Raw genomic sequence first — 24224 nt, 5'->3', positions numbered from 1 at the left:
AGCTATTTGAAATGCTTCTACCAACCTGTTGAGGCTATAGTTGCCATTGTTGTTGTTGCCCTTTTTGCTGGTCTTCCGTTTCATGGGACAGAGGTGGAAGGCTCCGTAGATGAGGGGATTGACCAAACTGTTGGACATGCCGAAAAAGAATATGGCCGATTGTAAATCTTCACCGAACTGGAAAAAAATAGAAAAGAAATAATAGGTGATGTAATTTTTAGGGCTTTATTTTTGTTTGGCGTTTAAGGTGGGTGTGTAGATTTCTATTTTTTGTAATTTCCCCATGGCTTTTACAGCCTGTGTCTAGACAGAAAACACTTGCATGAAATTGTCCTAAGGGATTCAATGAAAAATATCCCATGTGTAGAAAATGTGTGATTGACCCTCCATATGACAAGTATTACCACAAAACAAGTGTTACATGTCCCCTGAGGCCAGGTAGTTAGTTTGTGGAGTAAGAAACACAAGAAGTTTTCTTCAAATAAAACTAAATTCTTATTTTTTTACTTACAAAAAAGACACAATAACACATTTGTTTATAAATAAATATGTGAGTAATAAATTTTAATAAAATATTACATAAATTAATTATTAAGTCTGATTGTGAATAGAAGACCTGCTTAAATGTCTTAAATGGAACGTCTTCTAAAGGTCTTCTAGACAGAAGTGCTTCTATAGGTATAGGACCATTCGAAATATATCCTAGAGTTAGAAGACCTTTAAAACGTCTCTTTTAGGTGGAATTTCTTCTAATTTTCTATGAATAGTGGACACTTAAGAGCTTTACTGTGGAGAAGAGAAATTGAGCAAATCTTCGGTAGCCAGAAGACCTTAAAAATTTGTCATAGTCATGGGCTCAGGATGAAGACGTTCAAAATAAGTTCTTTACAGAACAAATAATGTCAAAAAATCTTCGGTGCATGGAAGACTTTAAAAAGGTCATTTATAAAATGAAGCTCAAATTTACCCCTTCAGTTGATGGGAGACCATACTAAGTAAAGGAAGGAACTTACAAAATCTTAAAAAAATCAGATGAAAATACCAATATAATCTTAAAAATTCCGAATATCAGGTGTTAAAATTATATGGGGCTATACGAAAACGTGGATCTCTACAGACAATTGTCTTCCACAGAAGGGGGCGACTATTACGAACTCCAAACTCCAAGTTTGATATAATTCTATTGAAAAATCTACCTAAAATCATCAAAATATAGAATATAGGGAGGTACCGTTGTATAGGGGCTATCCAATTATCTGCCAGAGAAGGCGATTCTACTGAAAACTGCAAATACCAAGTTTGAGATAAGTCTGTTTTTTTTGTTTTTGCTCAAATTCTTGAAATACCGAATATTGTGAGATATATATAGTTATATGGAGGCTATACGAAGATGCGGATTTGTAGAAGCAATTTTCAGTCATATTACTAACTTCAAATACCAAATTTTAAACGATTGTGGTGAAAAGTGTGTCATTAAATTGTCGAATATCTGGAGATACAGTTATATGGGGACTTTACCAAAAATTGGGCTAATATGGGCAGATTTAAGCAAGGATATTACCTACATATTTGGGACATAATTTACAGCAAATTCTGGTTAAAATTGTGACTAAAAAACAAAGGACCTGAAATCTGCAGGCATAGTTATATGGGGCCTAATCAAATGAATACTATTTCAATAAATCAGCCTGTTTAGTTTCGTTCGGAAGCTACAGTGATTTCCACAGACATCGCTACATCGACACAGAATTTTATTCTGATCCAGAATACAAATACTTGGTGGGGTCTGAAATGTATATTTCGAGGTGTTACAAACGAAATGACAAACTTAATATACCTTCCATACTCTGGCGGAGAGTATAAATAGGTGTGGAATGAAGGCCTTCAAGGATTTCTTTTGAAAGAGGGACTTCTACTCATAGAATGTCTTCGCAATGTTTTCAAAGAATAAAGACATTGAAACTCTTTTTCAAACAGAAAATCAAAAAGTCTTCTATAGAACGAAGATTTTTAAAAGGTCTGCTATGAAGAAGACCTTGAAAAGACTTTCAAAAGGTAGAGGACTTTCCAGAAGACTTTCAAAAGGTCTTCTATAGATGGATAACTTTTGAATGGTCTTCAAATTCTTAAGAAATCCAAGATTATATCTCCGATAGGACCTTTCGAAATATTCTCTGAAGATCCACGTTAATAGCTCTAATGGGAGCCCTCAACATATATGTTAAAGATCCATGTTAATATCTCTGGTAGGATCACTCAAAATATCGTTTGAAGAACCATTTTTATAGCTCGGATATCGTTTAAAGATCCACGTTTGTGGCTCGGATGAGACTTCACGAAATATTTTTGAAATATGGACGTTTATATCCACGTATCAGTCTCATATACGTGGATATAAACGTCCATAGGACCACCCAAAATATAGTTTAAAGATCCACCTTTATTGATCTGATGGATCCTCTTGAAATATTATTAAATGATGCTCGTTTATAGCTCTGATGGGGTTTTCAAATTAGCTTTTAGAATTTCCGTTCATAGCTTTGATGAGACCTGTCGAAAGTAACAGTTTCTGATGACACTTCTTTAAAACCCACGTTTATAGCTCTAATGGGACCTTTCTAAGTAATCTTTAAAAATCTCTAACGGGACTTCTCAAAATATCCTTTAAAAATTCAAGTTTATTGCTTTGATGGAACATGCCAAAATATTCTTAGAAAATCCTTATTTTGACCACTGATGTGGCTTTCTAAATATCCTTTAAAAATCCCTAATGTGCCCTCCAAAATATCCTTCAAATATTTACATTTATACCTCTAATGGGACCTCTCAAAATATAATTTAAAAATCTCTAACATATATTACTCTGATGGGACCCTTCAAAATATCCTTAAAGGATTCTTGTTTTCAGCATTGATGAGACTTTCAAAATATCCTTTATAATCTCTAATGGGACTTTACAAAATATCCTTACAAGATCCACGTATATAACTCTAATGGAACCTCTCAAAGTATCCTTTAAAAATCTCTAATGGGCCTTCTCAAAAGATCCTTTAAAAATACATATCTATTGCTCAGACGGAATCTCTCAAAATATCCTTAAAAGATCCTTGTTTTTAGCTCTGGTGAGGCTTCTAAAATGTCCTTTAAAAATCTCTAATGAGGCCTATCAAAATATCCTTAAAAGATCCAAGTATATAGCTCTAAATGGACTTCTCAAAATACACTATAAAAATCTGTAGTGGTACCTGTCAAAATATCTTTTACAAGTCTCTAATAAGACCTCTCAAAATTGTCGTAAAAGATTCACGTTAATTGCTCTGATGAAACCTGTCTAAATATCTTTAAAATATCCTCGTTTATAGCTTTGTTGGGACCTATCAAAGTATAATATTCTTGTTTTTAGCTCTGATGGTGCTTTCAAAATATTATTTAAATAAATATCCTTTAAAAATCCTTAATTGCGCCTATCAAAAATACCTTAAAAGATCCACGTTTTTGGCTCTAATTAGACATCTCAAAATATCCTTAAAATATCCACGTTTATAGCACTAATGGGACTTCTCAAAATATGCTTTAAAAATCCACGTTTAAGGCTTTGATGGGACCTATCAAAGTAAAATATTCTTGTTTTTAGCTCTGATGGGGCTTTCAAAATATTATTTAAAAATATCAAATGGGGCCTCCCAAAATATCCTTAAAGGATCCACGTTGATTGCTCCTCTCAAAATATCATTTTTATCATTCATATTTAAAGCCCGATAGAGGCTCTAAAAATCCACATTTATACCTCTAATGGGATTCTCAAACTATCTTTTAAAGAAACCCAAGTTTTTTGATGGGACCACTTAAAATAACCTTATAAGATCAACGTTTATAGTTATGATGGACACGTCTAAATATCCTTATCCGATTGGACCTCTGAAAATATCTTTAAAAGACCCTCGTTCAAAGCTCTGATGGGACATTCAAAATATCCTTTAAATCTATATATATGTTTAAGCTCTTGGCAAACCTGCCTAACCCCTGAAAAGTTAGAATTTTTAAAGCTACCATAATTAGCGGAAAAGCGGCTCTAGTTCTCTTTTTAAAGGACTTTCGTGAGTTTTATATTTATAGATTTTCTATAGACCGGAGACCCTTTTAAGGGACTCTCAGACAGGGAATCATTCCTAAATTGCAATTTCATAGGTAATTATAGGCCTCTTTCAAATATAAACCTCTTTTTAGAATATATTCTATGAATTTTTATGAATATAACCCACAGATCTGCGATAAATAAAAAATCCTCCTTAAATTTGAAAAATAATTTAGGGCTTCAAACTTAAAGCATTAAAATTATTTCCCTCAATATGAACGAACAACGCAATCAAAACTTAATTACATACAATTTTCCTCTTTGTTATGTACATCCTTCATTTTTCCGGATTCAAAATTAAACATTTTCTCTGTAGTTCCTGATACAAAGCAGACACTCTGTACTTTAACTATCTGCTTTGCAAATCAGAAAATAATAAAATTTCCATTAACGCCAGGTCGTCGTCATCGTCTATTACAAAGAAGCGTTCTGCTTTGCTTTCCCATTTTTATTACATTAATCTATATTAAGTACGCAATTAAATTAAATCCAACTAAGCAAATTAACATTAAAACTCAACGTAAATATCCATACAAACAAACAAACACATGTGTGTATTAGTATATGTGTGTGTGTAAATTAAAGGGAAGCCAGAAAGTAGCACCGATCGACGGACCGACCATTCCTCATCAAACAAAAATTACAACCTGAATTCGAATTACAGGCAGGATGGTTGGATGGTGGAAGGACGGAAGTTCAAATATAAGTAGAGAACCTACTAAACTAAATAATAATCAGGATATGTCGGTATGTTCGTTAAATAAAATCAACTTTGAAACATTTAAATGATAATGGAATTCTATTCTAGAACTGGTGTATTTGCCGAGCTTTTCATGTTTGCTTGCCATTGCATAATTTCTCTATAATTATGTGATGTAATGTGGTTAGCATAGCCAACGACGTGAATAAATCTTTGAACTTTCCATCCTAATGTGTAGTACATTTTCCAAATCGCTGAACTATTAGCCATTTAAAATTAAGGCAGAATACACTTTTATTTGTAATATTTTATACCCTCCACCATGGTTGGGGGGGTATATTAAGTTTAGACCCCACAAAGTATATATATTCTTGATCAGCATAAAATTCTATGTCGATTTAGCCATGTCCGTCCGTCCATCCGTCTGTGGAAATCGCTCGAACGAATTGAAGTAGATTGATAGAATTTTACTCAAATGTATATTATGTCTGCAGGATTTTTGGTATTGAAAATAGGTCATGTAGGTCCACGTTTTGGTATAGCCCCCATAAACAGTACCTCCCGGTATTCGGTATTTTGATGATTTTTGCGACATTATCTACCGGAATTGTTTCAAATTTGGCATTTGAAGTTCGTAATGGATACTACAGCATATGACAGAAAATTGTCTGTCCAGGTTTACGTCTTCGTGTAGCCCCCATATAACGGTACCTCCCAATATTCGGTATTTTGATGGTTTTAGCGACATCATTCACCGGAATTGTTTCAAATTTGGTATTTGAAGTTCGAAATGGGTGCTATAGCCTATGATAGAAGATTGTCTGTGCAGGTCCACGTCTTCGTTTAGCCCCCATATAACGCTATCTCCCAATATTCGGTATTTTGATGATTTTAGCGACATTATTCACCGGAATTGTTTCAAATTTGGCATTTGAAGTTTGTAATGGATACTACAGCCTATGACAGCAGGTCCACGTCTTCGTATAGCCCCTATATAATAGTACCTCCCTATATTGATGATTTTAGCTACAGTACTCACCGAATTTTTTCGTTTCGCATTTGAATATTAAAATGGCTTATGAAAAAAGTTGCCTATGCAGGTCCTCGTCGTTGTTAGGCTCTAATATTATAGCTACATGTGGTATTTTTAAGATTTTAACAGAGTTTTTTTTTTTTGAAAATTGCTAAATTCGTTCCAAATGGTGGAGGGTATTCAATGTTCTGCCCGGCCGAACTTACAACTTTTTTACTTGTTATAGCTTATAAAGGAAATATCAGCGCAGGCTTTCCAAAGAAATTACAATTTTCTGCTAATTTTTCATTGCAATTCAAAAATGTACCTTAGAACTCCTCGTTTATATCTACAATTGGGCATCTCAAAATGCTCATTTTTTTGTAAGAGAAAGTGCCCTCTGGATATTTTTAAAAATCCAGGTTTTTATCTCCAATTGGACCTCTTGAAATATCATTTAAAAAAATAGGTTTAAGCTCTGTTGGAACCTCTAAAAATCCTTTTAAAATTAACGTTTATTGCTCTGATGCAACCTCTAAAAAAGGTCCGTCTCAAAATATACTCTCAAAAAATCCTTTAAAATTGTTTATTACTCAAATGAGGCTTGTTAAAGTATCTTCTATAATCCTCAATTACAGCTCTGATGGGATTTCTAAAAATGTTTTAAGGGGACCTCTAAAAATATCCTTTAAAAAATCCACGTTTATGGCTTTGAAGGGACCTCTAAAATATCCTACAAAAATACACGTTTATGGCTTTGAAGGGACCTCTAAAAATATCCTTTAAAAAATCCACGTTTATGGCTTTGAAGGGACCTCTAAAATATCCTACAAAAATACACGTTTATGGCTTTGAAGGGACCTCTAAAAATATCCTTTAAAAAATCCACGTTTATGGCTTTGAAGGGACCTCTAAAATATCCTACAAAAATACACGTTTATGGCTTTGAAGGGACCTCTAAAAATATCCTTTAAAAAATCCACGTTTATGGCTTTGAAGGGACCTCTAAAAATATCCTTCAAAAAATCCACGTTTATGGCTTTGAAGGGACCTCTAAAAAAATATCCTTTAAAAATCCACGTTTGTGGCTTTGGAGAGACATCTAAAAATATCCTTTAAAAAATCCAAGTTTATGGCTTTGAAGGGACCTCTAAAAATATCCTTTAAAAAATCCAAGTTTATGGCTTTGAAGGGACATCTAAAAATATCCTTTAGAACTCAATTTTTGTAGCTCTGATGGGACCTCTAAAAATATCCTTTAGAAATCCAAGTTTATGGCTCTGAAGGGACCTCTAAAAATATCCTTTAAAAATCCAAGTTTATGGCTTTGAAGGGACCTCTAAAAATATCCTTTAAAAAAATCCAAGTTTATGGCTTTGAAGGGACATCTAAAAATATCCTTTAGAACTCAATTTTTGTAGCTCTGAAGGGATCTCTAAAAATATCCTTTAAAAAATCCAAGTTTATGGCTTTGAAGGGACCTCTAGAAATATACTTTAAAAAATCCACGTTTATGGCTTTGAAGGGACCTCTAAAAATGTCCTTTAAAAAATCTACGTTTATGGCTTTGAAGGGACCTCTAAAAATATCCTTTAGAAAAATCCACGTTTATGGCTTTGAAGGGACCTCTAAAAATGTCCTTAAAAAGGTCCACGTTTATGGCTTTGAAGGGACCTCTAAAAATATCCTTTAAAAAATCCACGTTTATGGCTTTGAAGGGACCTCTAAAAATATCCTTTAAAAAATCCACGTTTATGGCTTTGAAGGGACCTCTAAAAATATCCTTTAAAAAATCAACGTTATGGCTTTGAAGGGACCTCTAAAAATATCCTTTAAAAAATCCACGTTTATGGCTTTGAAGGGACCTCTAAAAATATCCTTTAAAAAATCCACGTTTATGGCTTTGAAGGGACCTCTAAAAATATCTTTTAAAAAATCCACTTTTGTGGCTTTGAAAGGGCCTCTAAAAATGTCCTTTAAAAATCCACGTTTATGGCTTTGAAGGGACCTCTAAAAATATCCTTTAAAAAATCCACGTTTATGGCTTTGAAGGGACCTTTAAAAAATCCACGTTTATGGCTTTGAAGGGACCTCTAAAATATTCTTTAAAAATCCAGATATATATCTCCGATATGATCTCCGAAAATATCCTTAAATCCCCAATTTTTTAGCTTCTTTACATATTTCCTTCTCAAATTCACGTTTATGTCTCGACGTCTCAAAATATCCTTTAAAAAATCCACGTTTATGGCTTTGAAGGGACCTCTAAAAATATTATTTAAAAATCCAGATATATATCTCCGATATGATCTCCGAAAATATCCTTAAAACCCCAATTTTTTAGCTTCTTTACATATTTCATCCTCAAATTCACGTTTATGTCTCGACGTCTTAAAATATCCTTTAAAAATCCACGTTTATTTCTCAGATCGGAGCTCTCAAAATATTGAAGAATATTCACGTTAATATCTCCAATGGGGCCTCTAAAAATATCCTACAAAATATCTTACAAAATATCCTTTAAAATCCATGTTTATTACTCAAATTAGGCCACTTAAAATATCCTTATAACCCGCAATTGGAGCTCTGATGGGATCTCTCAAAATATCTCTGAGTGAACCTCTCAAAATATTCTTAATGTTTATAGCTTAAAAGCGACCTCCAAAAATATCCTTTAAAATCCGAGCTTATAACTCTGATAGGACCACTGAAAATATCCTTTAAAAATTCAAGTCAACAACTCTGATTGGACATCTGAAAAGAACCTTTAGGTTTCCACCTATATATCGCCCCTGGGACCTCTCAAGATATCCTTAAAGACCATCGTTTTTAGCTTCGATGGGACCTTTACCTATTTCTTTCCAAAATTCACGTTTGTGCCTCAGACGGGAATTCTCAAAATCAGTTCAAAATCCACGTTCGTAGCTCTCAACATATCCTTTTAAAATTCATTTCAATAACTTTGATTGGGTCTCTCAAAATATCCTTTAAAAATCCGCAATTATTTTTATCTTTCTCGAAATATTCTCTAAAATTCAAGATTATTGCTCTCTCTCACTCTATACTTTTCTCTCCAAATAGCCTTGAAAATCCTTTAGAAATTGAAATTGTGAAAACAAAGTAAAATTTAAGCTATATAAGAACACCCTGTCAATCTACATTTTCTACACATTTTCCGATACATACCCCCACATATGCAAATATATATGTTATATCATACACATAAGTTGATTATTATTATCTAAGATTTCACCCAAAACCCATGCCCATGCCTATGCCCAATATCATATCCATAAGTTGTTGTGATTTTAGCTTGTGAATGGATATTTGTAATCTTCGATTGGATTAACATGCCAGCCTTATACACTTGACTTACTCTCTTGTCCGGATTCCAGAACATGAATATCAACATCATGACATTGTACGGCGTCCAGCAGATGAGAAAGGCAATGATGATGACCACCGAGATGCGCAGTGACTTCATTTTCGCCTTGTGTATCAGACGTTGGCGATTTGTTTTGCTCGAAGGTTTGTTGGTATAGTCGGCCAATTTTGAGCCTTGGAACATTTTTTCACTACCTGGAAAAGAAAAAAAAGTGAAGAAAGTTCATAAGAAGCAGCAAAAATAAACATATCAAGAAAATTAAAATAGACATACAACAAAGGTAGCTTAACAATGTTCCTCAAGTATAGGAGGGAGTATGTGTGTGTAGGCGTGAGAAAATATTGGAATGTTTGTTGTTTGCTTTGTCCTGCCAAGATTACTGTCCTAGTGCCAAATAATTGTGGGACTTTTGCGCTATTTTTAGACATGTTACATTAACTTATAAGAGGATTGTGGGAAAAGGTCAGAATGTTGTTTGTTTGTGGAATAATACAAGGGTGTGAGGATGGAGAACCACTCAATCGGAATTGCCCCCCAACACATTCCTATTGAATGAAATAAAAATAGAATTTCTTATAAGTATTTAAATCAGTAGTAATCCTTGTAAAAAGGTTCTGAGAAAATCTAAAATACTCTTATGGTCGTTGGAAAAATAATCGTAATAAAATCAGGCAGGATGCTCCGATGGTCTTCAAAAAAAAAAAAAAAAAATTAAAAATCCTTGTTAGCATCTTTGATGGTCTTTGGAAAATACTCTAAAAAATTCATTTTTATATCTTTGCTGGGTTATGGAAAAATATTCTTAAAAAAATTTCGTTTTTAGTTTTGCTGGGTTACGGGAAAAATATTCCTAAAAAGCCACTTTTTTATCCTTGTTGTTTTTTTAATTTTCTTAGAAATTCATGCCTACAGCTTTGCTGGATTACGGGAAAAATATTAAAAAAAAAATCCACGCATAAAGCGTTGTTGGGTTATGGGAAAATATTCTCAAAAAATTTACGTCTAAAGCGTTGTTGGGTTATGGGAAAATATTTTCAAAAAAGTTACGGCAATATCTTTGCTGGGTTATGGACAAAATATATTAAAAAAAATACCACGTCTGTAGATTTGTTGGGTTTTGGAAAAAAATCTAAAATATTCTGATGGTCGTTGGAAAAATATTCGTAAAAAAATAACGTAAGGAGCTCCGATGGTCTTAAAAAAAAATAAAAAATATTTGTTAGCAGCTTTGATAGTCTTTGGAAAATACTCTTAAAAATCCACTTTTATATCTTTGCTGGGTTATGGGAAAATATTCTTAAAAATTTACTTCTTTATCTCTGTCGTTTTTTTAACATTCTTAGAAATTCACGCCTACAGCATTGCTGGATTACGGGAAAAATATTAAAAAAAAATCCACGTCTAAAGCATTGTTGGGTTATGGGAAAAATGTTCTTAAAACCCCACGTTTGAAGCTTTGCTGGGTTATGGCAAAATATTCTTAGAAAATTCACGTATATAGCTTTGCTGGGTTATGGAAAAATACTCTTAAAAAATCTACGTCTATAGATTTGCTGGGTTGTGGACAAAATCATAAAAACCCCGTCTATATCTTTGGTGGCCTATGAAAAATAAAAAAATCCACGTCGAAAGCGTTGATGTGTTATCGGAAAATATGCTTAAAAATCCACGTCAATATCTTTGCTGGGATATGGAAAAAACATTCATAAAAAATTTCACGTCCATATCTCTGCTGGGTTATGGAAAAATATTCTTAAAAACACGTCTAAATATTTGCTGGGATATAGGAAAATATTCTTAAAAAATCAACGTCTAAATATTTGCTGGGATATGGGAAAATAGTCTTAAAAATCTTCTTCTTTATCTCTGCTGGTTTGTTTTTAATATTACTAAAAATTTACGTCTATAGCTTTGCCGGGTTATGCGAAAATCTTAAGAACCCACGTTTATAGTTTTGCTGGGTTATGGGAAAAATATGCAAAAAAAAAAAAAAAAACACATCTAAAGCTTTGCTGAGCTATCGGAAAATATTTTTAAGATCCATGTTTATATTTCTGTTGGTCTTTTTAAATATTCTTAAAAATTTACGTCTATAGCTTTGCTGGATTATGGAGAAATATTTTTAAAATCCCACGCTTGTATTTTTTCTGGGTTATGAAAAAAAAAATAAAAAACACGTCTGAAGCTCTGCTGGGTTATGGGAAAATATTCTTAAAAAAATCCACGTTTAAAGCGTTGATGTCTTTAGCTTTGCTGGGTTATGCGAAAATATTAAGAACCCACGTTTATAGTTTTGCTGGTTATGGGAAAAATATGCCAAAAAAAATCCACGTCTAAAGCTTTGCTGAGCTATCGGCAAATATTTTTAATAATCCTCGTCTATATCTCTGCTGATTTTTTTAAATATTCTTAAAAATTCACGTCTAAAGCTTTGCTGGGTCATGGAGAAATATTTTTAAAATCCCACGTTTGTATTTTTTCTGGGCTATGAAAAAATAATAAAAAACACGTGCAGAGCTTTGATGGGTTATCCCTTTAAAAACCCACATCCATAGCTTTGCTGGGTTATGTGAAAAATATTACAAAAAATTCGCGTCTAAAGCTTTTATAGGTTATCGGTAAAACATTTTTAAAAACCAACGCCCATATATCTGCTGGGTTCTGAAAAAATATTCTTAAAAATCCACAGGTTTTCTACGGCTAGAGTAGCTTTTAGAGGTCTTCAATGCCTAGAAGAGCTCTTTCAGGTCTTCTATAGCTAGAAGAGATTTAATAGGTATTCTATAGCTAGAAGAGCTTTTACTGGTATACTACGGCTAGAAGAGGTTTTACAGGTCTTTTATGGCTATAAGAGCTTTTACAGGACTTCTATGGCTGGAAGACTTTTTACAAGTCTGCTATAGTTGAAAGGTCTCTCACATTGATTCTTTGGCTGAAAGACCCTTAACATATCTTCTATGACTGGAAGACCTTTCACAAGTGTTCTGTGGCTGGAAGACCCTTAACAGGCCTTCTATGGCTCGAAGACCTTTAACAGATATTATATAGATAGACGAGCTTTTACGGGTCTTCTATGTATAAAAGAGATTTTTACTATGGCAAGAAGAGGTTTTACATGTATTTTGTGACTAGACGTGCTTTATAGGTAGGTCATCTCTGGCCCAAAGACATTTTATAATAATTTAATGACTGGAAGAACTTTTGACAGGTCCCCTGTTTATAGAAAAGCTTTCATAGGTATTCTAAATGGCTAAATGAGCTTTTACTGAATGTTCTTCAAAATCCAAAACTATATCTCCGATGGGTTCTGGAAAGATAGAAAATCTACGTATATTTTTCTGCTGGGCTATGGAAAGATGGACCTTTGAAAAATATTCTTAAAAAATCCATGTTAGGAAATCCGATGGTTCTTAGAAAAATATTCTTAAAAATTCACGTTGATGGCTCCGATGATCCTTAGAGAAATAATCTTAAAAAATCCACGGAAGATATCTGATGGTCATTAAAAAAAGACACTTAAAAATTCAAGAGAGAAGTTCTGCAAAAAATATCCTTAATCCTATCCAATCAATCCACTTTGAAAGCTCTGATGGTCCTTGGAAAAATGTTCTCCGAAAATTCAACTCCACTCGCAGTTGCACAAATTCTTTCTTCCACAGCATTCTATTTTCGCTGAAATATTGTTCACTTCCTGTATCGGCTTTGCCTTTGAAAATTACACATCCTTATCCCTTTGTCGACTGAACAAATAAGGATTTTCGCGCTAATTTTTCATTGTCCTTGTAAAATGGTCCAATAAAGTTTTTATTTCCTTATGGCAAATTAACTTTTATGAGCGGAATGCCCAAAGGGAAGAGGCCAGTTTTAAAACTATTTGCTGCTGTTACACAGCTGGAATTGATCCAATGAAATTGCCTCTAGCCAACCAGTCATCCCACCACCCTGTGTGTGACATCTCTGTATGTCATATGTAGTGTTGGATGCAATTTAATGCTCCACTGCTGTAGTCATTTATGGACTATATGTTTGTTGCTCTTGGCCGCATTTGGCTGGAAGTCATTCGTTTTTAATGGTAAATCAATGTCAACTTGGTGTCGTTTTACTCGGTAATTTGAGATGGGCAATGTGAGACAATGCTGAGGCCGGATGGTTTTGATAAATAAAAATTTTATTGGAAAATTCAATACGGCACATGGGTTGTTGTAATAAACAGGAAACAGAGTCCTTTTTTTCCACAAATTGTAAAGCTAAAAATTTCGCAGAAAAAAAAAATGTTTAAATTCTCCAAAAATGTCCCCAAAAACTAAACAATACAAACATTTCCCTTTGAACAATAAACACCCTTTTCTCCAGAATGGGGAAATGTTTATTGATTAAACAATGAAAAAATATGACGACCCTTTTTCCCAGTTATGTGTGTGGGTGTGCCAAGTTTTATCTACATAAAAACACATTTCGTTCCCATACTTACTTGAAATGGTGCGAAATGTCGACATGTAGCTTCCGAAGAGTATACACAGCGGCAGCAGGAATGTAAAAACTAAAGTAAATGTTGCGTAAAGCTGCTCCTGCCATTCGGCGGTGTAAAAGCCATGTGTCACGCATTGATAGAATTCTTCCACAAATGGACCACGCGCCACATGAAATATGAAAAACTGCAAAAAGAAAGGATGAAAGAGAGAGAAAATTAAGATTTTTTAAAGTGGAAATAACATGAGATATTGGATTGCAATAAGGACACATGTTTTTTTGGAGAGCCTGTGAAAGGGAGATGCTATGGATAGCCTATAAAGGGTCTTTTAAAAGTCTTCCAGACGTATCGTATATCTCTGCTAGGTTACGGAAAGTTAGTCATAAAAAATCCACTTCTAAATCTTTAATGGGTTTTAGATTAGAAACTCCACGTCTAAAGCTTTTCTGGGTTTTGGAATTTTTTTTATAAAGTCCACGTCTAAAGCTTTGCTGGGTTATGGAAAATGTATTTTTTTTTTAAAGAATCCACATCAACAGCTTTGCTGGGATATGGAAAATGTTTCTTAAAAAATCCACGTATATATGCCTGCTGGGTTATGGAACAATTTTTCTTAAAGAATCCAAGTCTAAAGCTTTGCTGGGTTATGGAAAATTTTTCTTAAAAAAAATCCATGCCTAAAGATTTGCTGGGTTATGGACAATTATTTCTTAAAAAATCCACGTCTAAAGCTTTGCTGGGTTATGGAAATTTTTTCTTAAAAAATCCATGTTTAAAGCTTTGCTGGGTTATGGAAAATTTTTCTTAAAAAATCCATGTTTAAAGCTTTGCTGGGTTATGGACAATTTTTTCTTAAAAAATCCACGTCTAAAGCTTTGCTGGGTTATGGAAATTATGATTTTTTTAAATCCACGTCTGAAGCTCTGCTGGGTTATGGAAAATGTTTCTTAAAAAATCCACGTCTAAAGCTTTACTGGATTATGGAAACATTTTCTTGAAAAATCCACGTCTAAAGCTTTGCTGGGTTATCACAAAATATTGTTAAAATCCACGACTATATCTCTGCTGGGTTATGGAAGGGGTTTTTCAGGCATTTTAACTTAGAAGACGTTTTGCAAGTTCTTAGTGGATAGATGAGCCTTTACAGGATTTCGTTGGCTTCAAGAGTTTTTACTGGTCTTGTTTGGTTAGACGAGCAGGGTCTTCTGTGACCAGGCGCGCCTTTGGACTAAAAGACATTGGACTCTACGACTAAAAGACTTTTTGCAGTCTTCTATGGCTGTAACAGCTTTCACAGTTCTTCAGTGGCTAGATAAGCTTTAAGTTTTCTTCTATAGCTAAAAGAGCTTTTAGAGGTCAGAAGAGCTTTTAAGGTCATATATGGCTAGAAAAGTTTTTAAAAAATATTCTATGGCTAGAAGAGCCGTCGAAGGTCTTCTATGTCTAAAACAGTATTTTATTCTATGTCTAGAACAGCTTTTACGGGTCTTTTTTGGCCATATCAGCTTTTACTGGTCCTATGTATCTACATGCGCCTTTTTAGGTCCTCTATACCTAGAATAGCTTTTACAGAATTTCTATGGCTGAAAGACCTTTCACAGGTGTTATTTTGCTTAAAGACCTTTAATAAGTATTCTATGGCTGGGAGTCCTTTCACAGGTGTTCTCTATGGGAAGACCCCTAATAGATATTCTATGGCCGGAAGACCCTTAACATGTATTCTATATATAGCTCGAAGAACTTTCACAGGTGTTCTCTGGCTGGAAGAACTTTTATAAGTTTTCTATGGCTGAAAGACTTCTCACATATCATCTATGGCTGGACGTGTCTTCTATGGCTGGCCTTATATCGCTGGAATACCTTCAACACGTGTTATCTGGCTGGAAGACCCTTAACAGGCCTTATATTGCTGGAATACCTTTAAGAGGTGTTCTCTGTCTGAAAGACCCTTAATTGGTATTATACGGCTTGAAGAACTTTCACACGTGTTCTATGGCTAGATTTTAAAGGTCTTCTATTGCTAGAGGGGCTTTTAAAAGTGTTCTATGGCTTCTACGATAGAAGAACTTGTAAAGGTCTTATATGGCTAGAAGAGTTTTAGAGGTCTTCTATGGCTAGAATGGCTGTTAGAGGTCTTCTATGGCTTGAAGAGCTTTTAGAGGTCTTCTATGGCTAGAATGGCTGTTAGAGGTCTTCTATAGCTAGAAGAGCTTTTAGAAGTCTTCAATGGATAAAAAAAAACCTTGCCATATATGGCTAGAGAAACTTCGAAAAATCTTCTGTGGCTAGAAGAGCTTCTAAATGTCTTCTATGCCCATACGACTTTTTTATATTGCTAGAACAGCTTTTTAAGGCCTTCTTTGGCTAGAAAAACTTTTAAAGGTCTTCTAAGTTTAGAGCAGCTTCTAAAGGCCTCCTATGGCTAGAAAAGCTGTTAGAAGTCTTGTGTCGCTGGAAGAGCTTTTAAGTGTCCTATATGGCTACAAGAACTTTTAAAAATAGTTTATGATTAGAAGAGCTTTTAAAGGTCTTCTATGACTAGAATAGCTTTCAAAAGAAGAGATGTCTAGAAGAGCTTTTAAAGAATTTCTACGGCTATAAAAGATTTAAAATGTAAGAAGAGCTTTTAAAGATCTTCCAGGAATTGAAGAGCTTTTAAAGGTAGAAAGAAACCTAGAACCGATGAGAGGTATTTGAGCTATCGAAGATCTGTAAAGACCCTACTAAAGCAGACCATGTTTCTGAACAAAGAACTCTGTAAGAGGTCTTCTGGTCGTTTCGTCAAGAAAAAATTACCTTAGGTTTAGAATTCCTTTAAGATAAGCTTTTTGTGATCCTTTGTCTAAAGGCTTCATAAAAAATTGTATTAACGTGTTTCTATGTTTTTGATTTCCCATTCTTTTTACTGTTCCCTTCCTTCCAACAATTCCCGAGCGCCACGCCACAAGTGTGCATTAAAAAAAACGTGTCAAACCATTGTCATGTACATTGCATTCCTGTAAAGTTCAGAGTTCTGTAAAATACAAAGTTTTCTATGTCCTTCCAGACAACATGACATTTACATAATTTAATTAACGAATGCTCCCGAATGCTGTTTCGCGTGGCAGTTTAAGTGACACATGTGCTCAGTTGGAGAACAAAGAAAATAAAATGTTTTGTTGCTTCCAACTAATGCACTCGAAATGTGATTTAATTAAATATTTTGTAGAAAATTCTTTACTAGGATTAAAAAATGACAAAAAAGTGATACAGAAAATAGGAATGGACTAATAAAGTCCGTGAGTTGTTATAGTAATGAGAAATAGGCCTTATTATTAACATAGCAATCAAATACTGCCAGTTTTGTTAGCAACCAGCCAAAAACTGCCAGTTTTGTCTGCAACCAACTTCAGACTGCTGTCATTTCTAAGCCACTTGTCCGACAGCTGTTAAAATTATTCCTGTGACAGCTCATTTTATTATTTACAAACGTACAAGAGCATTTTGGTGAGAATTTTCCAGAAAAAAAGTTATTCGTGATGGAATTCAATCGCGATAGTGTGATTTCTTTATATTTGGCTGGAAAACCACAAGTGGCTATCGCTAGAGCACTCCAGCATTTAAATGTGAATAAATCTTTTGTGTCTCGTACCATCGCTCGTTACCGATTACGTGATACTGGTTGCGCAGCCCGACGCCAAGGAAGTGGATGGAAAAAACAGCAACCTCAGCAGAAATGGTTCGAAAAGTAAAGAAGCGACTTGATCGAAACCCGCGTCGCAGTGGCCGAAAAATGGCTTGTGAGCTGAACATATAGCAATATTCCGTTCGGCAAATATTGAAAAACGAGCTCGGGGTAAGGCCATTGAAATTCCAAAAAGTGCAAGAACTTAAACCGCAACAGAAAGAAAATAGACTCAAAAAAAGCTAAGGAGTTGCTTCGCTTGGCCGAAAGTGGTGAACTGCCGAATTCGGTTTTCTCCGTCTCCGATGAGGAAACATTCGTTGTCCAGCAGTTTGTAAACAAACAAAATGAACGTGTTTACTTGCCCAAGAAGTCAGCAGAAAATGTGCACCTTCGGTTGTCCGGCCACCAGAACTCAAGCGCCGGCGCCGGCCATGGTGATGGTGATGGTGTGGGCCGCCATAACAGCCGATGGTAGCTATCCGTTCATATTAATCGACCGTGTTATCAGAATAATACCAAATATTATTGAGAAAATATTCTGAAGGGTGTATTAAGCTTTTGTCACGCAAACATTTTGTTCGCAGACCTTGGACATTCCAACAGGACTCAGCACCATCACACTTAGCACGCGCCAGCCAAGAATGGTTACAAAATAAGGTTCTCGCTTCATTTCCAGCGCACAATGGCCACCAAAATCTCCAGATACCAATCCGTTGGACTATTGAGTCTGGAGTATTTTGGAAAGCAAGGTTGGCACTAAAAAATTTCAAAGTATCGATCACCTCAAGCAAGTGCTTCGCCGGCAATGGGACAAAATACTGCAGAGCAACATTCGGGCAGCGTGTGACGATTTCATTGGCCGTTTGAAGGTCATAATTCGTGCCAAAAATTTGATGCTATTTCCGACATTTTTATACCCTTTAACTTTTAACTTTGTCATTCCGTTTGCAGCTCCTCGAAATACTCATGTCAGACCCAACAAATTATATATATTTTTGATCAGCGTAAAATTCTACGTCGATTTACCCATGTCAGTCTGTCCGTCTATCTGTTGTAATCACGCTATCTTTCGAACGAATTGAGATAGAAAGCTAAAATTTTGCACATATGTTTATTTTTCCAGTAGGCAGGTTAAGTTCATAAATGGGCCATGTAGGTCCACGTTTTCATATAGCCCCCATATAACGGTACCTCCCTATATTCGGTATTTTGGTGATTTTAGCGACATTACTAACCGGAATTGTTTCAAATTAGGTATTTGAGGTTCGAAATGGATGCTACAGCCTAAAACAGAAAATTGTCTCTGCAGATCCAGGTCTTCGTATAGCCCCCATATAACGGGTCCTCCCAATATTCGGTATTTTGATTATTTTAGCTTCATTATTCACAGGAATTGTTTCAAATTTCGTATTTAGAGTTCGTAATGGGAACTACAGTCTGTGACAGAAAATTGTCTATGCGGGTCATGGCCTTCGTACAGGCCCCATATATCAGTACCTCCCTATATTCGGTATCTTGACGAGTTTAGGTACAATACCCACCGAAATTGTTTAAGATGTCGTATTTGCAGTTCGTAATGGATGCTACAGCCTGTGACAGAAAATTGTCTTTGCTGGTCCAGGTCTTCGCACAGCTCCGCTATAACGGTACCTCCTTATATACGATATTTTTGATGATCTTAGCTACATTATTCACCGTTTATTTCAAGTTTCGAATTTGAATATGGTAATGGCTTATGAGAAACAATGCCTATATAGGTCCACGTCGTATAGACCCCAATATAGCGGCTATATTCGGTATTTTTAATTTTTTTTGAAAATTTCAAAATTAGTTTCAAATGGTGGAGGGTATTCAAAGTTGGGCCCGGCCGAACTTACAGTTTTTTAACTGTAAATATTTTTTTTTGTTTTCAATAAAGACATGTCCTGTCCTATATTGATTGACTTTATTAAAAGAAAATATGGCCATTTGTATTTAAAAAATACATTTTTGGAATATTTTTCTTTAAACCAAAGAATTCTTTTTCAGGTCATGTCTTTATTGAAACCGACTTATTATAACCACACGTTTTTTTATATAAATAACTTATGCGGACAAGAGCATATATTTTTTGAAAAATACAACTTTTTAAATATTTGCCCTGCAAATGTATTCAATTTCACGAACAAAATTGACAAACACAAAATTCTCTAAATTGTTTTGTCAATTTGTTCCCAATTTTAATTTTAATTTTCTGTTTCCAAATTAAAAACAATATTTCGTGTTTGCACAATTGTTGGAATGGAATGTATTTAATTTATATCTACTCTCTGTCTAATGGAAACAAACAACCCAAACAGAAAAATAATAATAATTTAAGCAGCTGGTTTTGTTTTATGCTGACAATGTGGAGCTGTTGGAAATTAGAAATAAAATTATGTGTGTATGTAGTCGTGTGGAAACATAATATATTCATGTGTGTATAACAAATCCATAGAAAGAAGGCTTGATTTGCTTTGACGCGTTTTTTCCTCGGTTGTCCATTTTGGGTATAAAACTTTATTTCAAATGGCTATCACATTCTGTGTAGCCTTTGAACGCCCAAAAGTATGCAATCAGCAATGGTTGAAAAGAAAATGCCATGAAATACTAAATTGATGTGCAGATGGCGTTCCTTAAAATGTGTAGTAAAATAGGCAGAAGCTTTGGCAATTTAATTGTGTTGTCCTAGCCTCAGCCGTTTTACCTAAATGCTTCACTTTCCCATTACACTTCTTGTGAAAATGGTTTTTTTATACCCTCCACCGAGAGCTTTTTTATTGGTTAACATTTCTCACAATTTTTAGGCATTTTTTAAGGACTTCCTGCCAAAAATCGAAAATTCAATTTTATTCAAAAAAATGTCTGGTCAATAAATTGGGGATTTTTAAATTAGTTTTCGAGGACTTTCTGACAAATAAGTGTGATTTTTATACCCTCCACCATAGTATGAAGGGTATATTAAGTTTGTCATTCCGTTTGTAACACCTGGAAACATTCATTTTAAACCTCACAAAGAATATATATTCTTGATCAGCATAATATTCTGTGTCGATATAGCGACGTCCGTCCGTCCGTCCGTCTGTGGAAATCACTCTATCATCCGAACGAAATGAAGTAGGTTGATACAATTTTACTCAAATGTATGAAAACGTTTCAAATTTGGTATTTGAAGTTCGTAATGAATCCTACAGCCTAAGACAGAAAATTGTCCGTGCAAGTCCACGCTTTCGTATATCCCCCATATATCGCTACCTCCCGATATTCGGTATTTTGATGAATTTAGCGACATTATTCACCGGAAGTGCTTCAAGTTTGGTATTTGAAGTTCGTAATGGATACTACAGCCTAAGACAGAAAATGGTCTGTGAAGGTCCACGTCTTCGTATAGCCCCCCTAAGTTTCGCATTTCATTATTGTAATGGCTTATGACAAAAGTTGCCTATGTAGGCCCACGTCGTCGTATAGATCTTAATATAACGGCTACATTCGGTATTTTTAAGATTTTATCCCAATTCTATTTTTTTTTTTTTTTGAAAATTGCCGAATTCGTTCCAAATGGTAGAGGGTATTCAAAGTTTCTCCTTACCTTCAATATCCTCCACCATAGTTTGGAGGGTATATTAACTTTGTGATTACGTTTTTAACTACCCGAAATACTCAGTATGGACCCTACAAAGATATATTCTTGATCAGCGTAAAATTCTAAGTCGGTCTAGTTATGTCCGTCTGTCTGTTGTAATCAGGCCATCTTTCGGTTGAAATGAAATAGAATTCTAAAATGTTAAACACATGTGTATTTTGTCCGTAGGCATGTTAAGTTCGTTAATGGGCCTTGTCTTCCTACGTTTTTGTATAGCTCCCATATAAATGTATTTCACGATATGCGGGTATGATATGTTATAAACGATATATTATAAAGATTATAGATATCGGTAATATCGACTGATTCTATTTAACTTGTTTAAATCACATTTTTTGCCGATACGTTTTTGAATACTCCAGACTTAAGCAATGAAGTTTTTGAATAGCATCAAAATCACGATTTTTTGGAAAAACGTCTTTAAAATTTTTCTCACAAAATTCCTACAAAATCTAAACAATTTTATCCAAGAAAAAAATTCTAAAATAGCCAACGTTTATGCAAAGAAGTCCCTGATTTTTGTTTGACGTCAAATGTCTTCATTATCTCTAAACACACACAGTTGGCTATCAATGGCATTCAAAGGATATCATGTGGGAGTATTTTGTTTATATTCCAAGAAAAGAGTATTTAAACTTAAACAAACAACAAACTATAATTATGTCATGGCTAATGAACGTTTTTCTTTTGTCAATTACAGAAACTGATACACCTTATGCAGCATATGTTACGTAACAAGTATTTGTTTTTAATAATTTATTATGGAAATTTAATAGAAAAAAAAAAAAAACATCTGGGATGAAATGACTATCACATTTGTGGCTACAGGTCTCTGACTAGGTCTCTTTGGGTCAAATCCGTTTCAGGACATTTGGAGTGTCCCGTCGTCCTTCCGTCTTTATATCGATAAGGTCCGAAATTTTTTTTATCAAATTTCAGTATACTTTCCTTACAAATGTTCCGCATTTTTAAAGAAGTATGTACCTCATAAAAAGGGAAGGGACTATCGGATTGAGTCCAGACTTGATATTAAAATTAGACTAATATCACATCTCTTCTTTTCGTACCTCTCACATAAAAGGACCAAATCTTCGCATATCTCATTACCTATTAAAAGGACTTAAAGAAATTCCTTAAAAATGCTCAAGAAAATCCTGTCCCAAAATAGTGGATACTTTACAAACATTTTTCAATAATATCCCGCCTAAAAATCGTGGATTTTGTAAAATATTTTTTTAACAATTAGATTAAAAAAAATCAAGGACTTCCTGACCAAAAATCGGCGATTCTAAGACATTTTTTAGAAATTCCAGACAAAAAAATTGTTGATTTTTCAAGGACTTCTCAATCAAAAATTCTGAATTTCCAAGACAAATGGACTTAGTCACCAAAAATCGTGGATTTTTAGGAAATAATTTTTAATGCCGGAATACGTGATTTTTTACATTTTTTAATAATCTCCTGACCTTTGTAATGGGTTTTCTAAATTATTTTTGCTACATCCAGACCGGAAAAACGTAGATTTTTCAAGAAAATTATCTCAAGAGCCACTAAACAAACATTTTTCTTATGTTTTTTTTTTTTGTAGGACCCCTAATCTAAAAACCTCAGATTTTCTTAAAAAAATTTTTCATTAATGGTTTTAGAGCCTAGATCTCTTTGGACCAAATCCGTTTCAGGAGATTTGGAGTCAATCGGGTGTCTGTCCGTCCTGAATTTTCAAGAAGATGTCTTTAAGGACTTAACCACCAAAAATCGGGGATTTTAAGAAACGCTGTTTAAGGACCTCCGGACAGAAATAAAAAATTGAGGATCTCCTGACCTTTTAATAGGTTTTCTAAATAATTTTTATTTCCAGATCGGAAAAACGTAGATTTTCCTAAAAAAATTGTTTATTAATGATTATAGACCCTGGGTCTCTTTGTACCAAATCCGTTTCATGAAATTTGGAGTCGATCTAGCGATATCCGTCCGTCCGTCTGTCTGTCTGTCGTGCGCACGATAACTCTCGAAAGGAGTATCCGATTTGATCCAAACTTGGTACATCATAATATTATTGTCCAACTGAGATCGAGTTCGGAGATGGGCAATATCGGTCCACTCCTTCTGGTACCTTCCCTGGTACCTCTCAAAATTTTGAATGTCCATGAAGCTCATAAAACGCGAAATCAACATCCGATTCCATTCAGACTTGGTACATTTCAATATTTCATTCAACATAAGATCTGTTATAAAGATGATAGAGATCGGACCAGTTCTTCTGGTACCTCTCCCACATGGAGTTAAAGATATTGATAATCAAAACGCGAAATAAGACTTCAACTCTTTTCAGTTTTTCTGTTCAAAACTTCTGGGTCTTTTAAAATATATTTTTAAACACGTCCTGGAAAAATCGTGGATATTTGTAGACTTTTTCAAGGATTTCCTAAACGAAGCCGGAGATGTTTCGAGTTTCTTTAAGGATTTGCTGACTAACAATTGTGGATTTAGTTTTTGCTTTTTTTGAGAAATTCTGTTGAAATGTCCTTCCAATCAAAAATTGTGGATTTAAATAAAAATTGTAAGGACCTCCTGACGTAAATTTTGAACTTTTAATATTTTTGCAGAAGCCCCTTCAAATGCCCTTAATTCATGATTTGTCACAAGTGGTGTTACTATTCTACAGCCTAGAGTCATTTAATAAAAATCCTTTTGTATCTTTCTCTTCTCAACATCATAAAATTGATCCTTTGCAAACATTAAATTCCATGTATCATGTTATCCTTGAAAATTTGCAAATTTTCCAAAATTTGAATATCGCCTAGCCAGTTGGGGCCAGTAATTGGATATTGACGCAACTGTTTTGGGGGAAATTAATTTGAATTTTTGGTCATTTCCCAAAGGCTAGTCAATGGAAGTATCTTTTTGATACAAAGACACACACATACGCACTCACATAGATAGTTCTCGACTCTAGAGAGTTATGGTTTGTTCGACTTGTATTTGTTTTGTCATTGGTGTTATTGTTGTTGTTTTTTTTTTTGGCAAATGAATACAAAATGTTTCGGTTTCGGGTGTTGCTTGGTTATACAGTGTTGTTTCAGCTTAGCAGTATCGAATGCCAGAATCAATATTTATTTTCGCCTCTCTTATTTTCGAACCCTTGGCTCGTTCGCTGTTTGGTTTTGTGGAACATTTGGGTGCAGTCGGGACA

At 34.5% G+C, this 24224-nt stretch overlaps 1 protein-coding gene across 2 annotated transcripts in view; it reads right to left on the bottom strand.

Moving 5' to 3' along the window:
• The window catches only part of LOC131800320 (gonadotropin-releasing hormone receptor), an 84598-nt gene that overhangs the window by 1201 nt on the left and 59173 nt on the right, over positions 1-24224 (bottom strand). For both annotated transcript variants that reach the window (XM_059119652.1, XM_059119651.1), the window contains exons 3-5: positions 13704-13887; positions 9224-9426; positions 26-177 (exon numbers count right to left, since the gene is read on the bottom strand). In XM_059119652.1, coding sequence (XP_058975635.1) covers positions 26-177; positions 9224-9426; positions 13704-13887 — 539 coding nt within the window. The remainder of the gene's footprint in view (positions 1-25; positions 178-9223; positions 9427-13703; positions 13888-24224) is intronic.

Source organism: Musca domestica, unplaced genomic scaffold (genome assembly GCF_030504385.1).
Source record: "Musca domestica strain aabys unplaced genomic scaffold, Musca_domestica.polishedcontigs.V.1.1 15, whole genome shotgun sequence".
Lineage (NCBI taxonomy): Eukaryota > Metazoa > Arthropoda > Insecta > Diptera > Muscidae > Musca > Musca domestica.
Note: the sequence above shows the minus strand (reverse complement) of the source record. Positions and strands in the feature narration are given on the sequence as shown.